Below are 27,061 nucleotides of genomic sequence, written 5' to 3' on the forward strand. Positions count from 1 at the left end.
ACTATGACTTGCCCCACACTGCATGTGATTATCATAAAGTGGGCATGTCTGTAAAGGGGAGACTCGTGGGTACCCATAGAACCCATTTTCATAAAAGCTATATTCGTTCAGTAAAACCATCAGGTAAAGCAGAATTAGCTTGATAACACTCTCAGTGTGAACTGTCAGCGATCTCAGAGGCATCGCTCTCAGCTTGTCTCTCTTCTTTTTTAATGATCTGCAGGTTGTTCCAAAAGAAGAAGAAGTGAAGGAGAGCGAAGAGGTGGATCTAAAAAGACCATCTGTTTTTGCGTTGAGGATCCCAAAGGAAGCTCTCCGTCGCGGAGGAAAAACCATCAAGTAGAAGACTCTTTTACTTCCTCTCTCCCTTCCAGTTTACCACCGATTACTGAGCAAATACAAAGAGAGCCGTTCGTCCTGAAACTGGTGCTTTGAAAAACAAGAGCAAGGGAGGCTGGCATCGAAAGTCGTCCATTTTAACTTTGTATTCCCTTTTATAAGTTGTTCTCCCCGAGTCTTACTGGAACTCCCTCTCTTGTGTTTTGTTGTTTTGTTTACAGTCATCCACTTTTGATTGCTTCCCGACATCCATTCTTACACCGTGGCACCTTTATGCCATTTCGCCATAGATATCATTTGTACAGTGGTGTTTCTATTCTTCGACTGGTGCTCGTGTCTCCGTGTGAATGACCATCGGTTTCTTTTTTTGTGTCCCGTTTTGGATAAACGTGAACTCTTTTTTACCTTCTATATTGTAGCAGGACAGATTTTGTATCTTGTAGGTTTAGCAATAACACACATCCTTCAGTTTTTACACTCAAATTCCCGATCGGTTACATGCATATATATATACAGAGTTTATGGGATAGGTGCACATGTGAATCGTTGTAAAGCAAAACTGGGTCTTATAAGGCAGCTTCTGTGTCCAAATCTATCCTCCGTGCCATTTAAAGAGATTATTGATTTACATGGTGGCATGGATAATTAATGTGCAATAACTGCAGACGTTGTAAGCTACTCCCAACTGAGATTTATCTAGAAAAATATATGTTACCGAGAGATTTTAACGAGGTTCAAATCAATCCTCGCAAATGTTAACTGTGTCCGCGACCAACAGAATGTCACCAGTTTTCATTCGAGCAGAATTAAATCCAAAATATAGAGCTAGAATTATTTTTCAGACTTGTCTATTTTATAGTTTATGAGATTTAACATAAAGTTTTATTGTTCCTTTTAAATATTATGTGTTCTTTCTGAGACGTGCAGATTATTATTTAAAATCTATTCCTTGTGTAACAGCTGTATACTAGTTCCTGTATGTGGAGGAGGGAACCTGCCAAAATAAATAAATGACTTAATGAATACAATTTAATAGTAAATAAATGTAAAAATCTGAAAAATAATAAATGCAAAAATAAATGCAAATATGATTATACATTTAAAAGTTAATATAAATAAATACATTACTCCATCAATGCAATTTAATAATGAATAAATAAATGTAAAATAAATGAAAAATAAATACATACATTTAAATAAATAATAAATAAATACATATAAAAATTAATAGAAAATAAATAAAAGGGGAAATTAAATAGAAGAGTAGATAGATAAGGAAAGTAATACAAAGATAAATAAATAAAGAAGAAATTTATGTCACATTTTAGCACTTAATTAATGTCTACATTTATTTTTAATATTATTTTTGGTTCATTCTATGGCATATTTATTTATTTATTTATCTATCGAGTAATTTATTTCCTTTTAATTTTGGCAGGTTCTGTCCTTCATACATGTTGACCTGCATTTCTGTTCTGACAATAATTTTTGAGAAGTTATGAGTTATCACTTCCTGTTTTCCTCTGTACCTGTTTAAGGGAAATCTGTTTTTAAATTTAATCCGCCAGGTCTGTGTTCACTTTTCTGTCTTCTTCATCTTTGGTGCTAAGCGCTCCTTGTTGTGTTTTTCTTTCTGCACTACACTTCCCAGAGATCACTTTCTTTGTCGATCTTTCTGTCTCTGATACCGTCTTGTGTTTTTTCTTTCAGTAGGTGGCGCTCTTCTCTTTGTTTGTTGAACCATGCAGGCTTTACCTCTTTTTCTTCTTATTTACCAGAAACAAATCCAAAACATAAAACGCATCATACTTCCTGTACGCCAGAGGATTTATTATGTTAAGAACAGTGAATGAAAAACTGACATGAAATGTTGCTGATTATTCCTTATTGACGGAAAGTGTTCATTTAATCTTTCGTGAGCTACATCTAATTGCACAAGTCCAGCAGAGCAAAATCCTCCTCCATGCATAACATGTGCCACGCTGCCAGATGTTCCTAAATAACCTTGTTAGCACTAAGGTCACTTAATGCCAAAGAGTTTGCATTAGGTCACCTGTGTGCTCAGGTTTTAGAGGATATTCACTCACATCTCAATACAACAGATCCCTTTTTGTATCTTTAACTCACAGGTACTCTTTCTTAATTGACTTACATTTTTGAAGCTGATGGTCCTGTACTTACCGTAAAGATAAAAAAAAAAGACAACAAACTGTTGATATGCAATTGTTATACATACTATATTTGTATAAATAAATCTATGTGCTTGTGTACAGTGAATGCTTTGTCGACCCTGACTTCATATCCCATACTACATCTTTATGGTATCATTTAGTGTTTAGTTAACTTCGATTTGTCACCTACTGAATAATTCTTTGCAAAAAAAGCAGATACAAAATATAGATTTGCAAAAACACAAAGAGATAAAAAATGATTTATTTAGAAAGGTTTTGGTGGGAACACAGAATCCAGCAGATCGTGGCAGTGTTTGCACTGCAGGAGGGAGTCTTGCAGGTCTACTTTCTTGTTCGTATGGTAGTCACATTTCAAATATATTGAGTCTTAAAGGTACAGTGTGTAGGATTTGGTTGCATCTAGTGGTGTGGTTGCAGATTGCAACCAACTGAGTACTTCTCTCCTCACTCCTCCCTTTCCAAGACTGTGGTAACGTGAGTTAGTTATTATATTTCATTTCTGCCTATAGATCCCCCGAAATGTTACACACTGTTCCTCCAAAATACTGCAATCATGTGTACGTTTTTAATTTTTAACTTTTATTTTTCCAGGGTAGTCCCATTGAGAGTCCTATAGCCAAGATTGCAGCATAAATGTTTCACACATAAAAGCACTAAAACACTAAAATAATAAATACTAATTGATAAAAACTTCTAAATTCTTACCTACTAAATTATTAAATATAGTAGTATGTAATATAATGAAGTTACTAGTTTTACAGTAAAAGCTGTGATGTGTTAATTTCTCGTAACACTGATACAACAGCTCGGCCTCCTCTCAGAGCTCTGAGTGCAGCTGCTGAAGGTGAAGTGATTAAACCTTGTGCCCTGAAATGTCCCTCTGAAGACTCGTCCAGCTTTTTAGTCCTGGAACAGAAAGTCAATGGCCTTTTGTCAGCTCAATACCGAGAGCAGACACTGGAGCTAATAAAGACTCTCTTGTAAATGGAAGGTATTAAACTCAAACGGTGACAGTAGAAGCACAAAGCTGTGCTGTTACTTCACCGGCAACGTGTTGTACACGGTGTTATGTGCAATAAAATCCCCGTTAGAGCTTTTTTTTTCCAGCAAACAGCCAATTCTACAGCAAGTGACCAAAGCCTGAAGTGACAGAAGTTGAGGGTGCAGGTGACGTTAATGCAGGTGACAAATCCCTCACCTGTCCATGGCTGTTTATCAGGAGCAAAGAGCCTGAATGTTGTTAACACCTTCTCAGATGCTGGAGTTGAAACACAGATGATAAAACAATATACTCAGTAAGTAATACTTTCTAATACATTAATGGTGTGAAAATAGTTTTCATCGCCTTCTTGATCTTTTTTGTAATCTTCTAATCTACACCTCCGCGCCCTGAAATAGTACGGAGACAAAACTATGTGTGTGTTGACACTTAACAGTGATATCACTCAGGCTGCACATTATAACCGTGTTGTCATGTCTTCAGTATGAAGTCGTCTGATGAGTTTGCGAATCAATAAAAGGTGTAAGTGACAGATGGAAGATGGATGCAGATTTCTATTTCTTTGTCACCCATAGCTTTATCATGTTTTAATAAATATATAAACAGATGTCATTGGTTTCATTCAAATAGAGAATAATTTTGCAGGAAAAAAGAAATATATAGTTAAAAAAAGTTCTCAAAAGGTGAGAAAAATATATCTATATTGTTAAAATGTGTATAAAATGCCCCATTCTGACCGTGTCAAAAAGAAATGTGCAAAAACATTTGTTTTATGCTTATCAAACTAGTAAATGACGATATCCCATAGTTTATAAACCCTTTTACTGTTGTTAAAAAAAAGAAAATATGTTCACTAGAACACAACAGGAGGATATAAAAACAAATCTGTAGATTTCCAAAAGCAAAATATTATTTGAACAAAGACAGCTTTACCTCAAAACTGGGAAAGATGGGACTATCCCAGTGTCAAATGTTTCATTTTGAGTGCTATTGAGCAAGACACTTGACCTTTAACCTTTTCCTCCAGTAGCACCTTCCTGCACTATAACCCTGTTGGCTAAGAGCACATACAAGGATGCTAAATAAATTAGTATCTACACATAAAGAATCAACACTCAAAGCTGTAGCGTTCTTTTAGCTTATTTATTAGTGCTCTTAATTATTAGCTAATTACTTTAAAGTTTTCACCAGTTGTTTTGCACTGAATTTCTGAGTGGTGGATGTAAGAAACACAATTTCGTCTTTATGTGGAGCATAAAAATGACAAATAAAGGAATCTCTTGAATCTTGTACATAATGTATGTTTGAGCTTTGCTAACAGTTGAGAAGTGTAACCACTTTTATATCATCTCTTTTGCTCAGACAGATGTTCAACATCACAGATTTAGCCAGAGGGCAGATTCAACCCTCCAAAGACCCTAGTTAAACATTCATCATAAGATCAGTATTCCCCTCAAACATGAGGAAATAAAGTACCTTCAAGACTCATAATGTTGCACTTTATATATATAGTTCCCTGTGGTTTAAACCTACTCGTTTATATTGATTAAATCCAAACACAGAAGCTAAATATGTAAAGTGTTGATGTAGGAAATAGAAGAAACAGCTCCCCCTTGTGGTCTCGCTGAGTACTACAGTAATGACTGTGCTGGTATTTGAGTCACGCTACACCAGACTCAATTTATTAATAATGTCCATTCTATGTCATGATTTAAATTCAACCAAATAGATGATGAAAATCAGATTAAAAATTCTCTCTCTTTGTGTGTCTTTAATTTTCCCCTGAGTTCATGCTCGACCTCAACGACCTTGATGTAAACTCATCGTATGTTTTTCGTGTTGACACTCCTGAGGCTCAGTGAGTGAGCGATCCATGAATCACAACCAGAGTGCAGCCATGGAGGATGACATCAGTGACATTTGGAGCGTCGTACGCAGCCATTGGTTGGTCGGTGAAACACAAGCCGCTGCTGGAATGTCCACAATGTTTCACAGCACTGAAGCACAGAGACACAACTGCTGGTATTCGCCTACGGGCAGTGTTTTACTCTGAGCTTCTCTCCAGTGGTACAATAAGAACAATAAGACTGGGCTGTATTGTATTGTATGCTGTTTTTGAATAGATGAGTTTCAATATAGACTCATTTTTGCAGACAAATGTCTCACCAGCTAACTCAAATCCAAATTCAAGTGAAGCTTCATTAACAATTTGACCATTTTTACCTGACCAGCAGTGGCACATTCACTCAAGTACTGTTCTTGACACACATTTGAGATACTTGTACTTGAAAATTTCTATTTTATGCTAAATACATTTTTGTTTGTAATCAAATTTGAATGATTTTAAAGATGTGCATTGGAAATTATTAACAAAAAATTACATAATTAAAAAACTTAATAAAAAATAAAATAATTATAAATAAATATTATACTTATTATACTTATTATTATTATTATTATTATTATTTATTTTGTATTATTATTATTATTATTAGTAGTAGTAGTAGTAGTAGTAGTACAAAAAATAAAAAAATATTATGATAATTATTATACTTTTTACACCACTACATTTAATTAACAGCTTTAGTTACTAGTTTATTTACATATTTTTCATACAAAACATGTGAGCTTTATGAATATGATCATCTGTAATAAATTAAACCACAAAACATTAAATAAAATAGTTAAAATGATCTCCACCTCAACCAGCTATAACCATAAAATGCTACTTACATATTAACACATTGGCAAAAATAATCTAATGAAAAAATATATAATAGTATAAAAATCACAGGGGCCACTTTTTGCATTATGAGTACTTTTTGTTTTGATAGTTTATATAAATTTTGCGAAAAATACTTTTTCATTTTCCATGCAGGACGTTTACTTCTAATGAAGCATTTACATTAAGTTAATTATTTTAGTTTAGTTTAAGTTTTAGTTTAGCAATTTAGAATTTGCTGTATTTGTTTACAGTTAATTTTATAGGTTATTGTTCAAAATAATTCTATCTTAGTCTAAATGTTAATATTGCTTCTTTTATTAAAGGATCTGAATACTTCTCCCACCACTACAGGTACTTGTACTCTACATGAGTCTACTCCACTACATTTCAAAGGGTATTATTGTACTTCTATTTCTGATTAAAATACAGTTAGCAGAGAGAACTTCTGTACCTTTGCTTTTGAATGCAGCACTTTTGCTTGTTACTGTTCACACATTGTGTTAATGCGACTTTTACTTAAGGATCTGAATGTTTCTTCCACCACTGCTGACCAAGGATAGCAGCAATAAACTGTCTTTACTTCTCCTATCATCAGTATTTTCAATCAATAATAAGGATCATAATGCTGAAGAGCAGAGCAAAAATGATGTTGTATTGAACCACCATAAAAAGGAATCATATCAGAGAGGCACAGGTAGATATTTTCTATTTATTTCTAATTTAACAACGAAGCACATTAGAGCGAATAGAAGACGACGTTATAGGAGAGGAAATTTAATTTAGGGAGTAGAAATGTAATCATAAGAACAATAACCACAAAGGAAATATGGATTTTCTGAGTTTGATTTTAACAAATGTACTGCCTCTATATAAACTAAAAAAAAAATGCAGCTTACTTACAGCATGGTCATGATGCAGTATCCACCCTCCCCCCTCCAGTACTATTAGAGACCATTTGTTCTCCACTCTGGTGTTGACGGTATAATCGAGGGTGTTAATGATGACTCACATTTGGAAGGAGAGAACAAACTCTTAACACACTCCCAGGCACATTTAAGTACAAAAATATACTAAAATGTCATAAAAAAAAGGACAAAAATGTGTCTGTTTCTGCAATAATTTAATTTATTATTAACATTTTTGTGTCTGTTTGTGTTTAAATTCTTGCTACGATGCAGAAAAAAACACATTTTAAGAGGATTAATCTGCTGTAATGACTCATACGCAGTAGAGTGATTACAGCAGCGTCTGATGATTAATGATATCAGCTGACCTCTATCAGTTTCTAATGTGATCTCCACACCTTGTTAGCTGGACACAGTCTAGACTGTCGTGCCACGTGAACAATAACTTGCCCTTTTATTTAGATTTTCTTTTAAAAAACACACATTTTTTGGACTCATTTTGATGCAAAAGCACACAAATCTGCTATCTTAAATGAATAATTCAGCTTTAATATTAAAAGCAGATGATGCATAAGCACTAAACTCTGACTAATCAGTGTTGTAATGACGGCAGCTGCTCGCACTATTAGATAATGTGTAAACCTGTTTTTTCAGAAGAAATGTGGTAAAAACCCAACAAAAGTGTGAGCTATACTCACCAGTTTTTGGTGTTTCTTATGGTGTTTAGTCATGTTTTAGTGTCTTAACACTCTTAAAGGAACATATTTCTTCACTATTTTAGCTAATTGCACCTCCTTATTATTAATATGTGAACACGTGGTCACGAAGAAACACAAAAAGCTCATATTTTTATACAAAACAGCGAAAGATTTAATGTTCATGACAACATGGAAAGTAAAAAAAACTGCTTAAATAGCATGTTGGAATAATGCAACATTATCATAATTAAATATGTCTCATTGGGTATAATAGCATGTATAGAATAAATGAGTATTTACATTATTTACAATCTCATGTACAGTATAAAAGCTGCAGGTCCTCCTTCAGATTTGCACTAAAACTAGTTCTTGTTGCAAATGCAAGCTGGTGTTTTGGTAAAAAGCAGCAAAGCAAAGCCTTCCTTCACAGGACGTGGTAGACGGGTCTGGACCCAGGGCTCTCCGGCGTGCACGGCTGCGAGTCGGAGCTGCCGGACGAGAAGGTGGCGGCGTCTCTCTGAGCCGGCGGTCCACAGCTGGACTCCACCGAGGACAGACGGTCCACGATGCTGGAGAGACACTCCAGACTGGAGGCTCCGAGTGCCTTATCGCATGAACTCTCTGATAGGGGAAGAAGACATAAATTGTTCTTCATCTATATGTTCGTCAGGTTTTATGGCTTTTATAATAAATCCTGGTACTCCCAGAGGCAGAATAAAACATAATCTACCATTCAGTTATTAGGTTTTGTAAAGCTGAGCACAAATATTCATATCAGGCTGCTGTCAAAAAGGTCTTACCGTTCCTCGCATATGAATAGCTGCTGCTGTAGTTTACATTCACATGTTGCCACAGTGGACTGCTGCTGTCAGCCTGTAAGGAAAAGGGGAAATTTACCCTTGAATTCATGCAAACAAAAACGTAAATTCATATATATGAGGAAGAAGCAGTGGGGAAAAAAAGGTGCAAAAACAACCGATGCCCTTCACGATATTCTGGACAGGCTAATAAATCCTAAATTCCAAAGTTATGGGGCTTCTTTATTTTCACTTCCACCTTAAAGCCAAAGTGGCAGTGTGTGCGCTCCCCTTCCCCTTCCCCTTCCCCGGGCTCCGAGCGTGCCGAATCGATTGTATCAGTGGAAGCAACACCAGTTTGTGCAAGATGACACTTTCTCCTAGTAAATCTGCAGAAAATCCTGGCAGCGGTTGCAGAACATGCAGTCAGGATGGAATGCAGAAAAGCGGCCCCGGTTTTTCTTTCCTGCCAGACTTCAGTGAGGTGGATTTAGCTCGGTTTATTAGGGCTATAAAGTGTCCGGTGGTGGGAAAGCCATTACTCCATACAGCCTGATAAGTTCTTTTTGTATTAGTTGATACACACTGTCACATTCAGACTGTTGTTGAGAATAACCTGACCTTTCATAACAAGCATCACACACACTACACAAGACTACAGGAGAGATTTTAGAGTAGAGTATGACATGCATGGAGAAGCTTGGTAATTGAAGTCTTGGGGCAAAAAACAAGCTTCTTTGATTAAAAGTTTTCTAAATTGGAAATCCAGCCTCTATTTTGAAATGAAATACTCGACACGGTAATGAGAAATGGCAACAGGGCGGTGCAGTTTCTACAAGATGAAGTTGTGACTTGCATGCAGCTGTAGTTATTTCCCTATTGAACAACCAGATGTTTGCATGAACATGTGGATGAGAGGTCTTACCATGCCGTCAGAGCAGCTGGACAGAGGGCTCCCGGGCTCCGAGCTGCTGCCTCCAGGCAGGCCGTAGTAGTTCTCCACCTGCTCTCGCAGCAGATCCTGCAGGCTCTCGATGTACTGGATGGCGTTGCGCAGGATCTCCACCTTGGGGAGACGCTGGCTGGGGTTGGCCGACGTGCATCGCCGCAAAGCCTCGAAAGCGTGGTTGACCTTCTTGAGCCGCCGGCGCTCGCGCATGGTGGCGGCCCGCCTGCGGTCCACGAAGTTGGACTTGCGCTTGCAGGCCTTGCAGGCCCACTGGAGGCAGTGACCCGGCTGGTGGGGGGCTCCCGGGATCCTCACGTGCTCGTCCTCATCGTCGGAGCCGTCGAGCTCCGGATCGGGGCCGAACTCCAGGCTGTCCGGAGACGAAGGGCACGCTCTGTCGTAGTAGATCTGAGATGGCGAGAAGACGTCCATAGTTGCTGGAGAATGGAGTCTGAATGGATGGAGAGATGGGTAGAGGAGTGGGGTGAGAGAGAGGAGACCTCTGAGTGATATGAGGGGTCTGTTGCCCCGGGCCCCCCTTATATGCCCCCAGGCCAGAGCCCAGGGCCCACATTGGCCAGATCTAATTACCATGGCCCATTGGCCCAGCCAGAAGGCAGGCTGGGGTTAGCTCAGCTCCCTCCCAACCCGCTGCCTCTCACCCCCCAGTACCCTGCAGAGTTTCCCACATCTGCACTTACTGGTGTTTTCCTACTCATCACCACTCTCTCCTTCCAACAAGGCCGCGATGAACACAATGCTCGGGAATGTTTTAGGGAACATTTGCAGCTCCAAACCACCACATGATCTCTTTTTCTTCATTTTTTTTTGCTTGATTTATCTGCAACCGGGCCTCCAGGCGTCACGTCAAGGTTGACAATGAAAGTCACTATGAAGACATTTTTAAAAAGTGTGTTTTGTTTGTAGTCAAACTGCAGAAAAAGAGGTTTGACCGCTTCTCGTAGGAGCCAGTTTTTACGGCGGAGACAACAGCGTTGCAGATGCAGTCCAGCTGCAAAGGGAAGGTGTAAAATTTCAAGCCCAGTGAATTCACATTGCAGTGGTAAGCCCCCTCTAAACACCGAAGGTGCTGCGAATGAGGTGATCCTGCCTGTTTGCCAAAGCTCATTAAAACAGTAATTACACAATTGACACCACTGCCCAACAGTTTCCCCGTGCCATTTTGCCTCCGAGGGCCAAATTTTAACCGTTAAAAGTTATTGACACAAGTCAAGTGCTTCAATTCGGCACACAACAGATGGCCATGATGGTGCAGGGGTTTACGTCGCTTTAAGCAATGAGGAATGCAGAGGTGTTTACAGTGCAGAAATCTCTTGTTCTTCTTTTAAATTAAAAGTCCTCGATCAAAGAAATTCTTAGTCGACTAACACCATTTTGTCTATTGATTAGTTGATTTAAACGACCGAGTTTCTCCACAAAGAATCACACGCACAACTTTAAATCTTGTGTTTACCAGAGATCAAAAAAAAAAGGTAATAAATGTGAAATGAAAACACAGAAATTTACAATTATATGAAACTAAGGCTGCAAAGAACGATTATTTTCATTGTTGATTAATCTGTTGATTATTTTCTCGATTAGTTAGTAATGAAAATGGGTTCTATGGGTACCCACAAGTCTCCCCTTTACAGACATGCCCACTTTATGATAATCACATGCAGTTTGGGGCAAGTTATAGTCAAGTCAGCACACTGACACACTGACAGCTGTTGTTGCTTGTTGGGCTGCAGTTTGCCATGTCATGATTTGAGCATCATTTTTTATGCTAAATGCATTAATTGATTTCCAATAATAAATATATACATACATTTGCATAAAGCAGCACATTTACCCACTCCCATGTTGATAAAGAGTATTAAATACTTAACAAATCTCCCTTTAAGGTACATTTTGAACAGATAAAAATTAATTTGTGATTAATCTTCGACAAGCATGCGATTAATCACGATTAAATATTTGAATCGATTGACGTCCGTATAGTTTCAAGCTGTTGACATCTTGTTTCTAGTAAATAAAGATTGCAAACTGCTCTGGTGTGTTTAATTGTCTCTCTGTTTTCAGAGACTTGGGGGCTTTTTTTCAGCTCACCTCTGATGGGCTTTGACTACTTTAGGTAATGATGTTGTTGACAGCTTACAAGGATACAATGCGGATATTTTCTCACAATGTGTCAAAGCGTTTGTCGAGCCCCCTTTCTCTGGGAACAACTGTGCGCACCTAAGAAAACACAGCAGTATACCTGCTGCTGCTTGCTGCTGCTGCTGCCTCTGAATTACTGCCGGCAGAGTTTGGATTAGCCACAGCTGAAGAAGACATCGGCTTGTAGCTGCTGAGAAGATCAAAGTCTGTTGAGGGCTGAGAACAACGTCGACAATGAGAAAACCTGCTATCAACTGATAGCTGATTGAGGCTGTAGTTAGATTGGAGCAGCACATGGTGTTACTGTGGCTCAGGCATTACGCACAGGCCCTGTGGCTGTGATGTGGTCTCTTGGGAACTCTCTGGGTTTGCTTTCTTGTTGTTCTCAAGGGTCAGAGACAGAGTTAAGTGAAGGGCAGGAGGTGATCTTTAATGTCCATCTCCCTCACGTCTGAAAACCTTATTTCTTCTAAACGGCCTCGTGCTTTGACTTAATATTGGTGCAACACAAACCCCCAGACAGAGAGGACATTTATCACTTTAATTACATTCCTGCAGATTCCTCTCCAAAGCTCCTTTTTGTGGAATTAAAGCCCGTATTTAATCATAATTTTATATATACTTTAACTGTCAAAATATTTTTGGGGAATTTTTTTCTGCACATTTAAAAAAAAAAAAATACACATTTATTCAGGATTTTTTTATTCTAAGGAAAATCAGTTATGTGAGTAAATAATGTTTAATAAAAAAAAAGAAAGATGCATTCTTTTTCAAAGCGAAGTGGTTTTAGATAGATAGATAGATGCAAAACATGTTAGTAAAAAAGTTAGTAGTGCAAATTACAAAGTACAAAAAAATATACCAGATATAAAAATACAAGGAGATGAAGAAAACTGTTAAAACTGAATATAGTGCAGGGTAACAGCTGTGATACACAACTATTAAAAAAGTGAATATAGTGCAGAAGAGACTGTTAAAAGTGAGTATAGTGCATTATTATCTGTCCTGCATGCTATTCCCCGCCATATAAAGTCCATTTTCTCTTTCCCCACATGAATTACTGTATAGTGAAACACAAAAAAAACATTTTGAGTGGCAACAGCATTTGTTTGGCAGAGAGCAGAAAGAGGTGCTGCCAGCAGTGAATCCTGCTCCTATATCCAGGATATTCAAGGAGAGTCTGGATAAATCAGAGCATTATCCCCCCTTCTTCCTATCGCTGCTCGCCTTTCATCAGCTTTGACTTTTAAAACACTGCCTTCACAGCCAAATGAGAATTATATGGTGTCATCAGTAACACCGAAATCCCTGTAAAGCTAGAAAAAGAGAGAGTCGGGGCTGCTTCTTTGGGATGGAGCAGCCATAAGAAACACAGCTGGATGTAGAGTTCTTACAGTCTTCTAATAGCACAAAATGCAGGTTTTTATGCATATATGTCAGCAAAATATTTAAATTTTAGACAGTAATAAGTACCAAACTGTTCTTTTTCAAGGACAAACTGTGATTATGCAGTCATCAGCAAACAGACGTTAAATTAGCGGATACCCACAGAGCTGCAGCATGTAGTGAAGTAACACTGCTACAGACTGAGTGAGTGGGCTGAAGGCCATTAAAATCACATTACTGTTTAAGGGGGATCGCATTTCTGTCTGGTTTTTACAGAAAACTGGATATTTTGTAGAAGATATGAATAGTTCTGTTGAAAAGAGGAGGATTACTGTGTTTCTCAGCTCTTAATTCAGCTCAGTGGTGGAGGAAGTATTCATTTCCTTTACTTCAATATGTCAAAATACTCCACGACAAGTACTGCTTTCAAAATTTAACTTAAAAATATAGAAGTATTTTCAGTAAAATGTATTCTATTTTATAGGCTACGTTATTGCAGGAGTGCATAAATATAATTGCATACATTTACATTTGCTTATGATGTTGTTCATACTTACTGTATATCATTCCTACAATATTTATATATTTTATAGTGAAAAAGTGAAATTGAAAAGTAAAGAAATAAAAAATAATAATAACAATAACAATGGATTAAAGAATAAAAAACAAAACACACACAGAAAATAATAATAATAATAATAATAATAATAATAATAATAATAATAATAATAATAATAATAATAATAAAAAATAAATAAAAATTGTGAAAAAATAAAAATGTACTTTAAGTGTGAAAAGTAAAAAGGACTTTGTAATTATGCAGATATAATTTATATTTTTGGATTATTATTAGTGATACTTTATCACTTAAGCAGCATTTTAATGTTGTAGTTGGTCTAGTAGGATTCTGACTACTTTACAAATACTTTACTTATTAAAGCAGAGTAGAAGAATAGCAAATATTAGATTAGTTAACTTTATTGATCCCCAAAAAGGAAAGAAAAAAAACCCTAAAAAAATGGTAATAAATATGAAATGAAACCTTAAAATTATATGAAACTAGGGCTGTAACCAACAATCATTTTCATTGTCAATTAATCCGTAATTTTTTTGATTAATTGATTAGTTGTTTGGTCTATAAAATGTCAGAAAATGTTGATCAGTGTTTCCCAAAGCTCCAAGATGACGTCCTCAAATGTCTTGTTTTGATATTCAGTTCACAGAGGAGTCATAGAGGAGTAAAGAAACCAGAAAATATTCACATTTAAGAAGCTGCAATCAGAGAACCTATTAATTGATGAACAAAATAGTTGACGATTAATTTAATAGTTGACAACTAATTTATTAATGGTTGCAGCTGTATATGAAACCTTATGAATTATGTCAAAAACACGTGTCTTATATCTCAGGAAACATACACTTATCATGTCAATTAAACGTTTCTCAGCTGTGGGTACAAAAGACCCTTCAAATGGTTCCTTTAATGTTCACTCAACGCACTTTTTAGACACTAAAACCGCAGAAAAGGGGGTGACCTTCAAACTTAAGCATGGTTTGAACTCTCCCCCTGGTTCTTTGTTTTCCTCTTGTTGGATGTTACATTGAAGCTTCTGATAAACCTGACACACACATGTGTGTGTGACACTTTGCATGTGTGTGTCTGCAGGTCTGAGAGATGAGGCCGAGTCCCAGAGGTCAATGGGGTCTCTGTGTCGTCCACAGAGATCTGAGGGAGATCAGCTCACCCCGACATCATCAACAAACGCCCCCCTCCCATGTCAGTGCACGACAAACAAGACTCCAGGATTTCCATGCCGTTAGCATCATCGTTTTAATAGCTCGCATGTAAACGCTTTGCCATGTGATGATGAATTAAGACCTAATGGCTCAGATAACTTCATTATCCCAGCGGGCTTTGCACTCACAAGCCTGCTGCCCAAGTTTCCATGTCCCCAACATGTGATAGGAGACGAGAGGCACGCTGTGTTTGGAGGGACTCGAGTTACTGTTGTGGGATCAGTCCTGCTGGAGGCCAGCTGGAACAAAGAGAGGCAGCCCGGCAGCAAACTATTCCAGGGTAGTTTAAACTGATTTTATGGACTTCTAATAGCCGTGAATGCTGGGGGAACTGGTAGACCTTGAACTGGTAATGGGTTTTTCCTCTCTTTTGGTGTAAAACAGAGATACAGTGAGGGGTAGAGTGACTTTTTATATGCAGGAAAAAGGTTTTACCCACCATTTGTCCCTGAGGGGAAACTTTAAACAAGTAATTTTTCATGACGATTGTAGTTTTGGACATTTCAATGGTGAAAAAAAGAGTAACTTAAACATACTATATGTGGCTTGAATTGATTGTCAAATACATACGACCCGAGAGGAATGGATGCACTTTCCTTTCCACTGCTCGGCCGCACTAAATGGCGTATGAATGACACCCTAAGTCATTTTGCGTGCAATAAAAACGGCGTTCTTGGTTTTGGCGTGTCTTTGTATGCAATGTAGTCTTTATTGACTGCAATGTAAACCCATCCATCGAGTGTTGAGTTATTTTGAAGTGACATTGGTGACGTGTTTTTTAGTGATGTTTGTGACATATTTTTCATACTTCTGTTACGTTGTTTCCGTACGTTTTTTACTTAGTTTACATACTTATTTTAAGCCCAACCATGATGTTTTCCCTAATACGTCAACATAATTTTGTTGCGTAGCGTAAAAATTACATGCGAAAAGAGGCGTACAAACATAGACTGTATATAAGAAGCTGACAGTCTCCGCGACGTCACCCATTGATTTGTGGACTGCCGTTTTGAAGCCTTGAGTTCAGCATTTTGCCGTTGCAATCCTGGTTTTCTGTAACCAGAAGTGACACGAGAGGGTGGAGCTAAATACAACCGAACTCTAAATAAGACATTTTTAGGCGACCAAAAAGGTAATAAGTAACTTTCACGGACTGAAAACACACTGTGAAAGGGTTAAAAGTTCTAAGACAAAAACAAGGACAACTCCCAGACCGGACAACGCCGTGGTAGCGACCTGTCAATCACAAGGTAGCCACGCCCTACAGCATACCCTGCTTTATCGAGATCATAAACTCATGTTTACAATGTTTACTGAGGTAATAAATCAATTGAGAAGTAGACTTTTTTTTTTCTTTTTCTCATAGACTTCTATACAATCAGACTTCTTTTTGCAACCAGAGAAGTCGCCCCCTGCTGGCCATTAGATAGAATGCAAGTTTAAGGCATTGCCTTCCTTTTTCAGACCCCGAAGTTGCCCACTGCGTACAAATGACACAAAAAAAAGGGTAAATTGCATTCACATAACACGTGGAATGTCCTTGGAATGTCGTGCTATTTATACGCCTTCCCATGAGATCGGGTTTCTTCCCAGCATGCCCATGAAGAATGAGAAATTACAGCGCTTTTAGAGTATTGCAAAAGTTTAATTTATTGTCTTGGTCAGTTATGTACAAATATTTAAATACAATATCAGCTTTCTTAAAAGAGTTGATCTGCTTCTGAATATAAAATAAATAAATCTAAACATCACATTATTATAAAATATGTACAAATTTGTTGCTCCTGCTGTACACATGAAGACTACATGGCAAACAGAAGCCAGAATGGCTGAATATAGTGGAAATAATTTAGAGATAAATAATGGACATTTTTTAATTTTGAAATTGTCGTTGAGTCGAGGTCTTCGCTAATGTTTCAGTTTTCGGAGACGTCCTCGCTGAAGCTGACTTTGTCGTCGTTGGTGATGCTGTCCACGATGGAGGACAGACGCAGGAGGCTGGAGGACGCAGAAGACTCACTGGTTGCTGAAAACAAAGGACATTGACTTACAAAGCGTTTTTATTTAATTTCTGTATTTATTGTTGATTTGTAAGTGAAGTTTGACAAAAGTACCTTCTCTCTGGTTTATAATTGCTGCAGTGGAATGGTCGGCAGAGGTCGGCCAGGTCTCTGAGGACTTTTTCCAGTGATACTCATGACTGGCCACCTATAACAACACAAATCACATGATAATCATACATATTTTTAGTCAGTTAACATCAAACCTAATGGATAAACACAAGTTTATTTAATCAACTTGGCATTTCCTATAGTGAAAAACATTCCAGAAACAGGCATAATAATTTTGACAGACATAAAAACTCAAATAAATGAATAAAAAAATTTATATTATTGGAAGATCAAAGGGACATCCTGACTTGAAATGATAAAAAGTGTCCAATATTAACATCAGTGACTAAGTGAATGTCACACTGTTAGTGTCAACTGCAATAAAAGTCAATAAAAGTCAAAATAATGTCATTAATAGCACCACAGACACCTTACAAGTTCATGCAAGAATATTATAGGAGATAAAAACATCATAAAGTCGTTATTATAAAATCATCTGAATACCACATGCACCCTTAGGAATACCATGGGAATACTGTGAGGATTTTATTGGTATCTTACACTGTGTTCTTTGAAGTTTTGAGATGATCCGTTTGGCGTTTTCTCCTGTTCATCCAGATCTTGCAGCAGCTCCTGTAACCTCTCAATGTAGCTGATGGCGCTGCGTAAAATCTCCACCTTGGGTAGCCTCTGGTTGGGGTTGGCCACGGTCTTCCTCTTCAGCACGTCGAAGGCCTCGTTGATCTTCTTGAGCCTCCTCCTCTCCCGGAGCGTGGCGGCCTTGCGTCTGTCCGTCGGCGCCGACTTCCTCTTGCAGATCTTGCAGGCCCACATGAGGCACCGGCCGTCGCAGTGAGCCCGGAGACCCGGGGGAGCCAGGACGTGCTCCTCTCCGCTGCTCTCCTCGGACGGAACATTATCCTGGCTCTGGGACAGAGGGCTGTCGTTGCCGTTGTACAAGGGGGAAACCCCGGACATGTCCAGGTGCTGTAGTGGTCCATGATCCCCTTCTTCCAAATAGCGCAAATCATTGAAAAGATAAGGGTTGGTCTCAAAAAGGTCCATCATATTGTTGCGGCCCCTCTCTCTCTGTGTTTTGACAGTGGGTCTCTGGCATTTAAACAGAGCAGCAGGGACACAAGTCACCAGGCTTATATATAGAATGTGAAACTCTACCCAACACTTTGGCTGTCACACTGCATCAAGCATTTTTTTTTTCAATGGCTCTTTACAACCCTACTGACTTTGTGCAGGAAACGCATATACATTAAGTTCCTATTGAAATGTCACCTCAGGTTTCATGACAGGTGCTTTAAAATATCTGCATCCGGACACAAAATGGCAGCACAGAGATATTTCTGTGTCTGGAAGTTTTTTTTTTAATGAGTTTTTAAGTTAGATGTCTGAAATAAGGTCTGTGATTAACGCAAGAGATTCATGAATGAATGAATGAATGAAAGACTTTATTCCGAACATAAAAATAAATAAAAACAGATACAAAATAATAACAAGAGTAATAGTGTCCGAAAAGGAGTAGGTAGAAGTAAAACTTATATTTCCCTACCCCTTTCTCACTTCTCCTCTAATAACTCATCATAGAATGATAATATAATATAATATATAAACTATCCCAGATTTATTTACATCCCAAATTAAATATATGAACAGCATCCCAAGTTTATTTACAACCCACATATTTATCCGGAGTTAAAAAGTAGATATAAACCAACCCTTAACGCAACCCTTATCACAACTCTTCCTCAACCATATACATCCCAAAAATATCTTTTTTGTATAGCTTTTTAAAGTGATTTATATTTGTGCTCCGAGATTTTAACGTTTCATTCTACGACATAAAATACATCAGTAAATATCCCGCTGGTGAATTCTGAAGTTTTTTATATGTCTTAAAAAGGTGGTTGCTATAACTGACCACTGCTAGTGGCTAAATGAGAATACTAAACATCATCACGCCGACTCCGGCGTCCGCCTTTACAGCCTCGTTGTGTATACTCACGTTCATGCGACTGTGCAGGGGCTTGCGCAGGCACACTGATCGCTCGTGTTGCTGGACATTCGTCGGAAAACACATGCGTAACTTTTCGTAAGATGTCTTACGAACCGTTGTGTGAGGATACGCTGAAATATTAGAGGGTAATTTATAAAGGTTCATGGGTTTTTAGCTTTTTAATAAGGCTAGTCCGCCGTTACATCGCCAATACGTTTTTAATAAATGCATTTTGATTCAGATGCCATGATGGTCAGATTAAAAGGTGATAATATGTCAGTGTTGTGTTTACTAATTGTTTCCACTGCCCCCTAGTGGCCAAAAAACAGTTTTTGCAGGTTTATGTGATTGAACTCTTGATTGTGTTACCGAAAGTGTTACCCAAGAATGACAAGCATGTTTCACAGGCTAATAAGCAATACATGCTGAACATACTGCCCAACAACTTATTTAAGGTATAACATTGTTCACATACATTAGACGTATACACACTGGTTGTTCCCGTTTTAGCCGGTGTGAGAAGGGTATGGCCCGATTGTAACATGTAGAAAATCCCAACAGAAATAGACTGGAATGTGCAGTGTCAAAACAGCTTTGTGAAACGCATGCATGTGAGGTTATAAATAGAAACGTGGCTCATTCATCTCAGATTCATAAAAGATAAAAGCCTGCACGAAGGTGATATATAGCCCTGTGGCATTTCTGCTGCAACCTGAAAGGTCTACAATCGGGAACTTCACAGGCGGGAATGTGAGGGATTCCTATTTTTGTATGGCTGCAGTTGTAGTGGGGTTTTACTTTTACCCTGGATGTCCCTCCCACCCTTCCTCACGCCCGGCTTGTGTTACGTTGTTGTGGAGTCATGGGGGCTTTTCATCATTTGTCAGGCCGGGGGTGTCTGAAATACTATTACCAGTCATTCACGTCATATTATACAGACAAGTGAGAATAACTATTCATATCAGCCGTCTGATTGTAATTCTAATTCAGAGGTATCACATCTCTGAATCATAATTACTCCAACAGCTAACTGGTGGCAACAAGGCTGCAAAGCCACCGTCGATGACAGTGTTATAATCTATTAAGGAGCCATACACGTTGTTTGTATTTGGTTTTTCTTGTGAACAAACCACTACAAATATGACAACAAGCCAACCCTGTCTAGCACAAAATTACATTCCCATACAACTATACAGTATATACACGTGGCTAACTTTGTAAATTGAAACAAAACAAAACAAAAAAAACGCAACAAAACTTCTTGGTTAGGTTTAGTAAAACAAACCATTATGAATAAAATAAGTGAACGCTGATTTTCGAAGTCGATAATTTTGAGTCGGTATTACCAGCTTCCAATCTAAATGCATCCCAGGGTATCAGCTCGGGAAAACATGGACACCCGCAGCAAACTGATGTTTGTATGGCAAGTCTCTGAGCTCCACAAGCATGTAGAGAAACTCATATATCATCAGCGAAGAGAAACTCATATAAAGTACCTTAACCATCACCATTAAATTAACAACTAGATTCATTGTGTGCGCCGCATGTTGCTGTGACGTCACGTGTGTTTATGTCAACGAACTCGGTCTAGATGAAGATCCAAGACACGAACCACTCCGGGATCCGGTGTCAAAGTCCTGCATTTTATACCCTCCAGTCCTGCAGGTGCATAATTCATGTTATTGATTACATCTGTGTGGTTCCTGCTGGTTACATTGAATTCCTGCCTCTGCTTGAAATTTATTTTTATTAATTTTATACAAACTGCATATAAATGTAAATTGCATGTGAATTGATTACAAAAACAAGAAGATGAGATCACATGAAAATGTCAGAAAAGGTCATGTTGACCTTATTAATGCTGTATATGCACAATATGTTGGTATTTGCTCGCTATTAATGCAGCGGGACAGACTATGAATGTATATTTCACTTTCAGAACATCAAAAGCTTATACAAATGATGTTGTCAGTCGTGTTAAAAATAGTAAGCACACTTTTCAAAAGATGTGTACTTCATCAAATATTGCAAATGCATGAGATTTTCCTTTGTTTTTGTTTTTACCCAGAGGGGAGATATAGCTATTCTCGTGGGCAGTGACGTGTGGAAAACAATACAGCTTTTATTATTGGTTTGCTGTTTGTGAGCTTGCCATGCAGCAGAAATCATAAAAGAGAGTGTGAGTGTGTGGGTGTGTGTATCTATGAATGTGGTGCTTTAAGTTCTCTCGAGTGGGAGGCGTCGGTATCCGAGTGTGTTTTGTCAGGTAAGATAGATTTTGCATCCCACAGTCACCGTAAAAATAAAAATAAAACTAGTATTGTGTTCCCTCTCACTGTCACTTTCTTATTTTCATGCAAACAAATCAGTCATAGTGCAAAAGAAAAACGATGATGAATGAACGATGATGATGAATATATTAGATAAACAAATGGCTTAAACATATAATATATAAAAATTAAGCTTGACTATAAAGATATATGGCCTCGATCACTGAGCTGAAATGAAGCGCACACTTTTTTTTCGAGATGAATGGCGTCGTGTCCCTGCTGTGCCTCCATCGTGTATTCTCTCCCCGGGGCTACTGTGCATCCTGAACCGGACCATAAATTCCCGTCAGTGTCAAAGGGGTTGACGCTTCAGCTGTCAGGGAGAATCATGGGATAGTCTGGGGTAGAAACTCAAACTGGAGGATCTGGCCTCTCGGGCAACGAGGCGGAGTCAGGATGGACGGCAGAACGCGTAAATCTGTCTAGAATCCAGTCGAGAGCTCTGCTGTCTGAACTCTGCGTCAAAATACTGAAAAAAATAGGATGAAATCTGACACAGTGATCTTATTTAAAGGTCCCGTATTATAAAAAAGTGAGATTTTCACGTTTTGTTATTATATAGCAGGCTTAAGTCCTATATAAATACTGTGAAAGTATCGTAACACTCCACCGCAGGGAAATACACACAGCCCGTATTCAGAAACTCTGAAACAAACCGTCAGGATTTCTGCCCATTTGTGATGTCACAAATATACAATATTTAGACCCTTGATGCAATTTAAACGTAAACATTCTAAATGTGTCCCAGTTTATTTCCTGTTGCAGTGTATGTGAATGTCATCAGCTGACAGGAAGTAAACATGGACCCAAACTGTAGCCTAGCAACGCAATTCTGTTGCAATTCCGTTGAAATGCACTAAAACGGAGTGTTTCAGACATAGGGTAAATACAGGCATATTCAGGCAGACAGTATGAGGAAAATAAAATGTTTTTTAACATTTCAGCATGTAAACATGTTCTAGTAGAAACATAAAATACAAGTATGAACCTGAAAATTTGCATAATATGGGACCTTTAAAAGTTCAGTATGACATATCACTTCTTTATATTGTGTTGCAGGCGTAAATAAAAAGGTAATTTTACAGTAATTGATCTGCACTAAAAACCAAAAATCAGTCTTACTCAATAGAATAGTAGACTGGAAACGGGGATGGCCCTTTCCCCACTTCCTAACCTTCTACTTCTGGTGCTCGGACCACACCCATCTTCAAACGCGGCCTTCATTTTGATCTCAGCTACACACCTATAAAGTTTTGTGACTGCATCGTACACGGTTGCGACACTATCATGGTCACAAAATCTTCCCACGGACAGAAATATTAACACCTGGCAAAGAAGATAAAGCCCACTATATAGGCTAGGTGTCTCCAGGTCCGCATTTTGCCATGATGACTCACACACAGACTCACAAGGTGAAAACAATAATAATAAATCCTGCAGCATTTCAGATGATAAACTCCAGAAAGAAAATAAACAACTGTAAGTTCAGGTGGGTTTATTCTCCTATACATCTCCATCATCCCAGCTTCCAGCCACATGAAATTCATGAGTAAGAAAAGTAAAAAAAAAGAAAAGAAAAAAGTCTTTCTGCACTTTGGCAGCACATCAATATACCAAACTTTAAAGTAGGACATCATGATCTCGGCAGGGACAGTCAGTATCTCCTCTTGTGGCACATTTTTTTCTGAGGTGAATAATTGATCAGGTGTTGAGGGAGAAGAGAGGAAGAGATAATGACAGACAACAGTGTGCCGCAGATGTATTCGTAGTATATTGACCGTAACCTTATTTCAAAGGTAAAAAGGAAAAGGAAGGTTTGTTTTAAGGCACTAAGATTTGCAAGAACACTATTACAGTATTTTATTTCTGCTAAATAGAGTCAAATTCATATTTGGTATTATAATGGAAAAGACGAAGATCAAGCCATGAATGTTATTTTGTATATTTAGAACTCATTTTCCTACAACCTGTCGAAGTATGTGTGATTTAATCAACAAATAATAACACTAATATATTTTCGGTCACCGCCAGGAATGTAATAATAAACTGCTGCTAATGAATGAACTTTATAATTTATCTAATACCACTTTGCTTGAAGGCCGACTTTATTTTCCTCTCTCATATTTCCAGATAGTTTACAACGCCACGCCGTCAGTATCATGTTGTCTTACAGTTCATAGCCGAGCTGGTCCATGTGGTTTTTCTCCCTCCAGCAAGTGTTAGAAGGGGGATCCAGTTAGGACCAGTGCTGACATGGGGGTCACAAACAGAACTGATAATGAACATGAACTGCAGGACCTCTCCTCTCTACGCTCTCCACGCCCCCCCTCACACACCTCCTACCCCCCCATCTACCCAGGGCTTAACAGGACCTCCTGCCTCAGACAGGCTGCACACTCATTGGGCCGTTTTAGAGGAAACTGTGATCGCCGTGACGGACACACCGTATATAACCCGGCTCCACACCTGGGATATGAATTAGCCAATAAGGGGTTAAGTACCCTGGTCATGGGCCCGATGACAATGCCTCACCTGGGATCACGACCCTTTGACCTTCAGGGCCTGCAGTCCACCGACTGCAAAGGGAAGGTTGGTGAATGAGTGGAAAAGAGTCCTCATATCTCAATAAAGTTATGGAATTTAGGAAACGATGTCGAGACGCTAATTACAAACGTTACATCGGACTTTCATCAGATTGATCCAAAAGAGAATGTTACAACATCATTTCTGATTAGACTATGAGGGCTTTGTTCAAATAGTTTTGGACGAGTTACGTGTTCAATCTAAATTGTTAAAACTTGTTTTTGTAAAAGGTGACAGCCCCATATCTTCTGGGCAGAGCATCCCTACTTACGTGTTGGAAATGCCTGCAAAAAATGGAATGGGAGACGAGCAATTCAATGCAGAGAACTACAAAACAATAAGGCATAGACTAGCAGCCATGTGCCACTGGAAGGCCAGACACAAAGACTACAACAGGTGGTTACAATGAGCAGAAACTCCTCCTCTCTAGTTACTCTGCTTATTAGTTTCATTACCAGCCAGGAATAACTTCAGATGTCATACCAGTACATGCAATTATGAGCAGAGGTAATCTTCTTCAGCTTCCTCCTGCAAAACCCATCAACTTTCCAGAGATTACTTTGCAATCATCTTGGCCACTAATGAGATGTAAAACTTGTACTTCTATTACTGCTCACACTCAAACCTAACTGCCTATTTCTTCTCAGTCTTCTTTTTTTCAAACTGCTGCCTCAAATTATGAGCAGAAAATGGATTATACGACAGTAACGCAAACTGGACATGCCATTTGCCACATAGGAGAGTTATCGGTTAAGTTTGGGGAAAGCTGGGAGGATGAGAATGCATTTTGGGGTTTTTGGCTGAGACGGAAAAAATGTCTTTCACAGCTGAAAACCACTTTGCAGGAGTTTGGGAATTAGGCCGGTTGTCAGAGTGCCATGCAGAGAGTATTTGAATTTTTTAAGCTTGCAAACCTCACAAAATTCCAGGAAGAGTACACTCCCGAGAGCATGTTGCAGGATTTTAAGAACCAAACAACAAATTTAAAAATGTTATTACGGTGCAGGAATTTCCCCTGCGGTAATAAGGATTGGCTCAACAGAGCGATATGTGATATTATTGCCATTTTTTTTTTTTGCAAATTACTTAATTTATCCTGATTTTAGTTACAAAGATGACAGAAACTAATTAAATACTTGTGTATTATTAAATGCAGAACACAGAAGGACAATGAGGCTGATGCGCTTGGTTGCGTCTGGTTGCTATGATACGGAATGTCCGCAGAAATAAAAATGTCGGCACAAGGTAGATGTTTATTAATGTCTCCTCCGCTGTTGCTGTTGTTCAGCACTATTATACTCCTCTATTGTGATTGGTCGACTGGGTAAAAAGTGACAGTGACTAGCGTGGCATTTTACCCAAAGATCATTTCTCAACTCTTAACGACCAGAAGGACACGTGCAGCGTTCAGTGCGGAATCGACACCATACCTGCCAATCCTCCCGATTTTTCCGGGAGACTCCCGTTTTTCATTGCCCTCTCCCAGTTTCTTCCCGGGGTCACAATTCTCCCATATTTCTCCCGATTTATGACAATTTTTCACCCCTTTTTTTTTTCATTTTCGGTATCTCACCCTGTTTCTGGCACAATATGGCGAGAGCATGTCGCATTGTGTCTGAAAAGGACCTTCAGTGACGGAGAGAAGGAGAGAGAAATGGAGAGTACTAAAAGAAATAAATACTGAAGCAGGGGAAAAGAAAAGAATGCATGAAAATTGATGAACTTTAGTTTATACCAGAGATTCACACAAGTTCACGCCAGAGGGGCGAATTTTTCAGTTTTCTTTCCTGAGAATTAAAAGTAAAATTAAAAGTAGGCCTATTTATCATAAAAACACTGTTGCATTGTACTTATTTGTTATTTTCATTCTTTAAAAGTCACCAGAATGCAGGAAACAAAGTCTGTGAAACTCAAATTTGTCTGGGGGAAAACCCCCAGACCCCCCGCTTTGGTTTTTAAAGGCTCCCTATTTTAAGGTCAAGGTTGGAAAGTATGATCGACGCTCAGTGCCTCGTCACGCTGCTGGCGTTTGTAGCATAGTGTAAATAAGCGGCACTCCTGTTGCAAAGAATTAAAAAAATGAAAAAAACGTGAACATAGCTGTTGTGGCGTTTATTTGCCTGCGGTTGACTTATCAATATTGCGGTTATTGCGACAGCCCTATATGGAAGTAACAAAACTCCAAGCCTGTATGCACAAACGTATAGAGGCTTCCTGCACAGGGCTGGAAGAGTGCCAGCCGAGGCTCAAGTCTTGCACAAACAATGGCTCCCCTCCTTCTCTTTGGGCCAGCGAAAGCTCTGAGACAGTCAGGAGCAGCCACCGCCGCCAGCGTGATAGCATCTCCCACTGAAAACACAGCTAATCTTTTTGGCCCGGCTCCCTCGCACTCGCGGGCCAGACTCGACGGTGGGGAGTAGCCGTCTCTGGAGCTGTGAGCTAACAGACGGCTCCTCTCACTCGTGCCCTGAGCTGGCGGGTTAGACTGGGGGGGAGCTTGGGTTTCAAAGGGGAAAAAGGGGGAGGCTACACTGATGGCATTTGCCTTCTCTCCGGTGGACGACGCAGGGATTCAGTTCAAAGGCCGAGCGGCTGAAGTACATCAATTAGCGACGGGAAAGACTTGCCCGTTTGCCAGCTAACTCTCTATGACCTCAGAGCGTTGCATTATGAGGCACGATGAGAGTGTTGCACGCCGGTCAGACAATGTCAATAGCACGCTCGCAAATGGACTGGTATTGATGGACTGGCTTAAAGGGTTGTTCCTGTAAATGGATGCAAAGAATAATAACTCGTCGCCTAGTATTGAGAGCAGAGGACGAAACAGCAACTTGCATACTTGACCACCCTCACGACTTTCCCAGGAGACTCCCATTTTTTATTGCCGTCTCTCTGGGTCACAATTCTCCCGCATTTCTCCCGATTTATGACAAATGTTCACGCCTTTTTTTCTTCCTTTTCGTTATCTCAACCTGTTTCTGGCATTGTACAGAGTGTATAAGCCCTACTGTTTCCACCCAGACGACAATAGAGCTACACCAAATGTTGTTTACCGGCAGAAGAGAGATGCTTGTGACACAA

General features: G+C 38.9%; 3 protein-coding genes across 5 annotated transcripts in view; 1 reads left to right on the top strand and 2 right to left on the bottom strand.

Annotated features, from left to right (window-relative positions):
* lin7a (lin-7 homolog A (C. elegans)) overlaps positions 1–14,833 on the top strand; it is a 54,818-nt gene extending 39,985 nt beyond the window's left edge. For 2 of the 3 annotated variants that reach the window (XM_074625846.1, XM_074625847.1), the window contains exon 6: positions 224–1,654. In XM_074625846.1, the coding sequence (XP_074481947.1) occupies positions 224–248 (25 nt within the window). In that variant the 3' untranslated portion in view covers positions 249–1,654. Of the gene's footprint in view, positions 1–223; positions 1,655–14,817 lie in introns of those variants that run through there. The other variant, XM_074625848.1, reaches the window with a different exon arrangement.
* Positions 8,015–10,209, bottom strand: myf5 (myogenic factor 5). Its single transcript, XM_074625250.1, has 3 exons — positions 9,582–10,209; positions 8,660–8,732; positions 8,015–8,480 (listed from the first exon to the last, which is right to left on the bottom strand). The coding sequence occupies exons 1-3, from the start codon at positions 10,197–10,199 to the stop codon at positions 8,284–8,286; spliced, it is 888 nt and encodes a 295-aa protein (XP_074481351.1). The 5' UTR covers positions 10,200–10,209; the 3' UTR covers positions 8,015–8,283.
* A 1,724-nt stretch (positions 14,834–16,557) lies between the features above and the next one.
* Positions 16,558–18,510, bottom strand: myf6 (myogenic factor 6). The gene is made up of 3 exons (XM_074626020.1): positions 17,621–18,510; positions 17,063–17,156; positions 16,558–16,974 (listed from the first exon to the last, which is right to left on the bottom strand). The coding sequence occupies exons 1-3, from the start codon at positions 18,125–18,127 to the stop codon at positions 16,865–16,867; spliced, it is 711 nt and encodes a 236-aa protein (XP_074482121.1). The 5' UTR covers positions 18,128–18,510; the 3' UTR covers positions 16,558–16,864.
* Positions 18,511–27,061: the final 8,551 nt, after the last annotated feature.

Source organism: Sebastes fasciatus, chromosome 23 (genome assembly GCF_043250625.1).
Source record: "Sebastes fasciatus isolate fSebFas1 chromosome 23, fSebFas1.pri, whole genome shotgun sequence".
Taxonomy (NCBI): Eukaryota; Metazoa; Chordata; class Actinopteri; order Perciformes; family Sebastidae; genus Sebastes; species Sebastes fasciatus.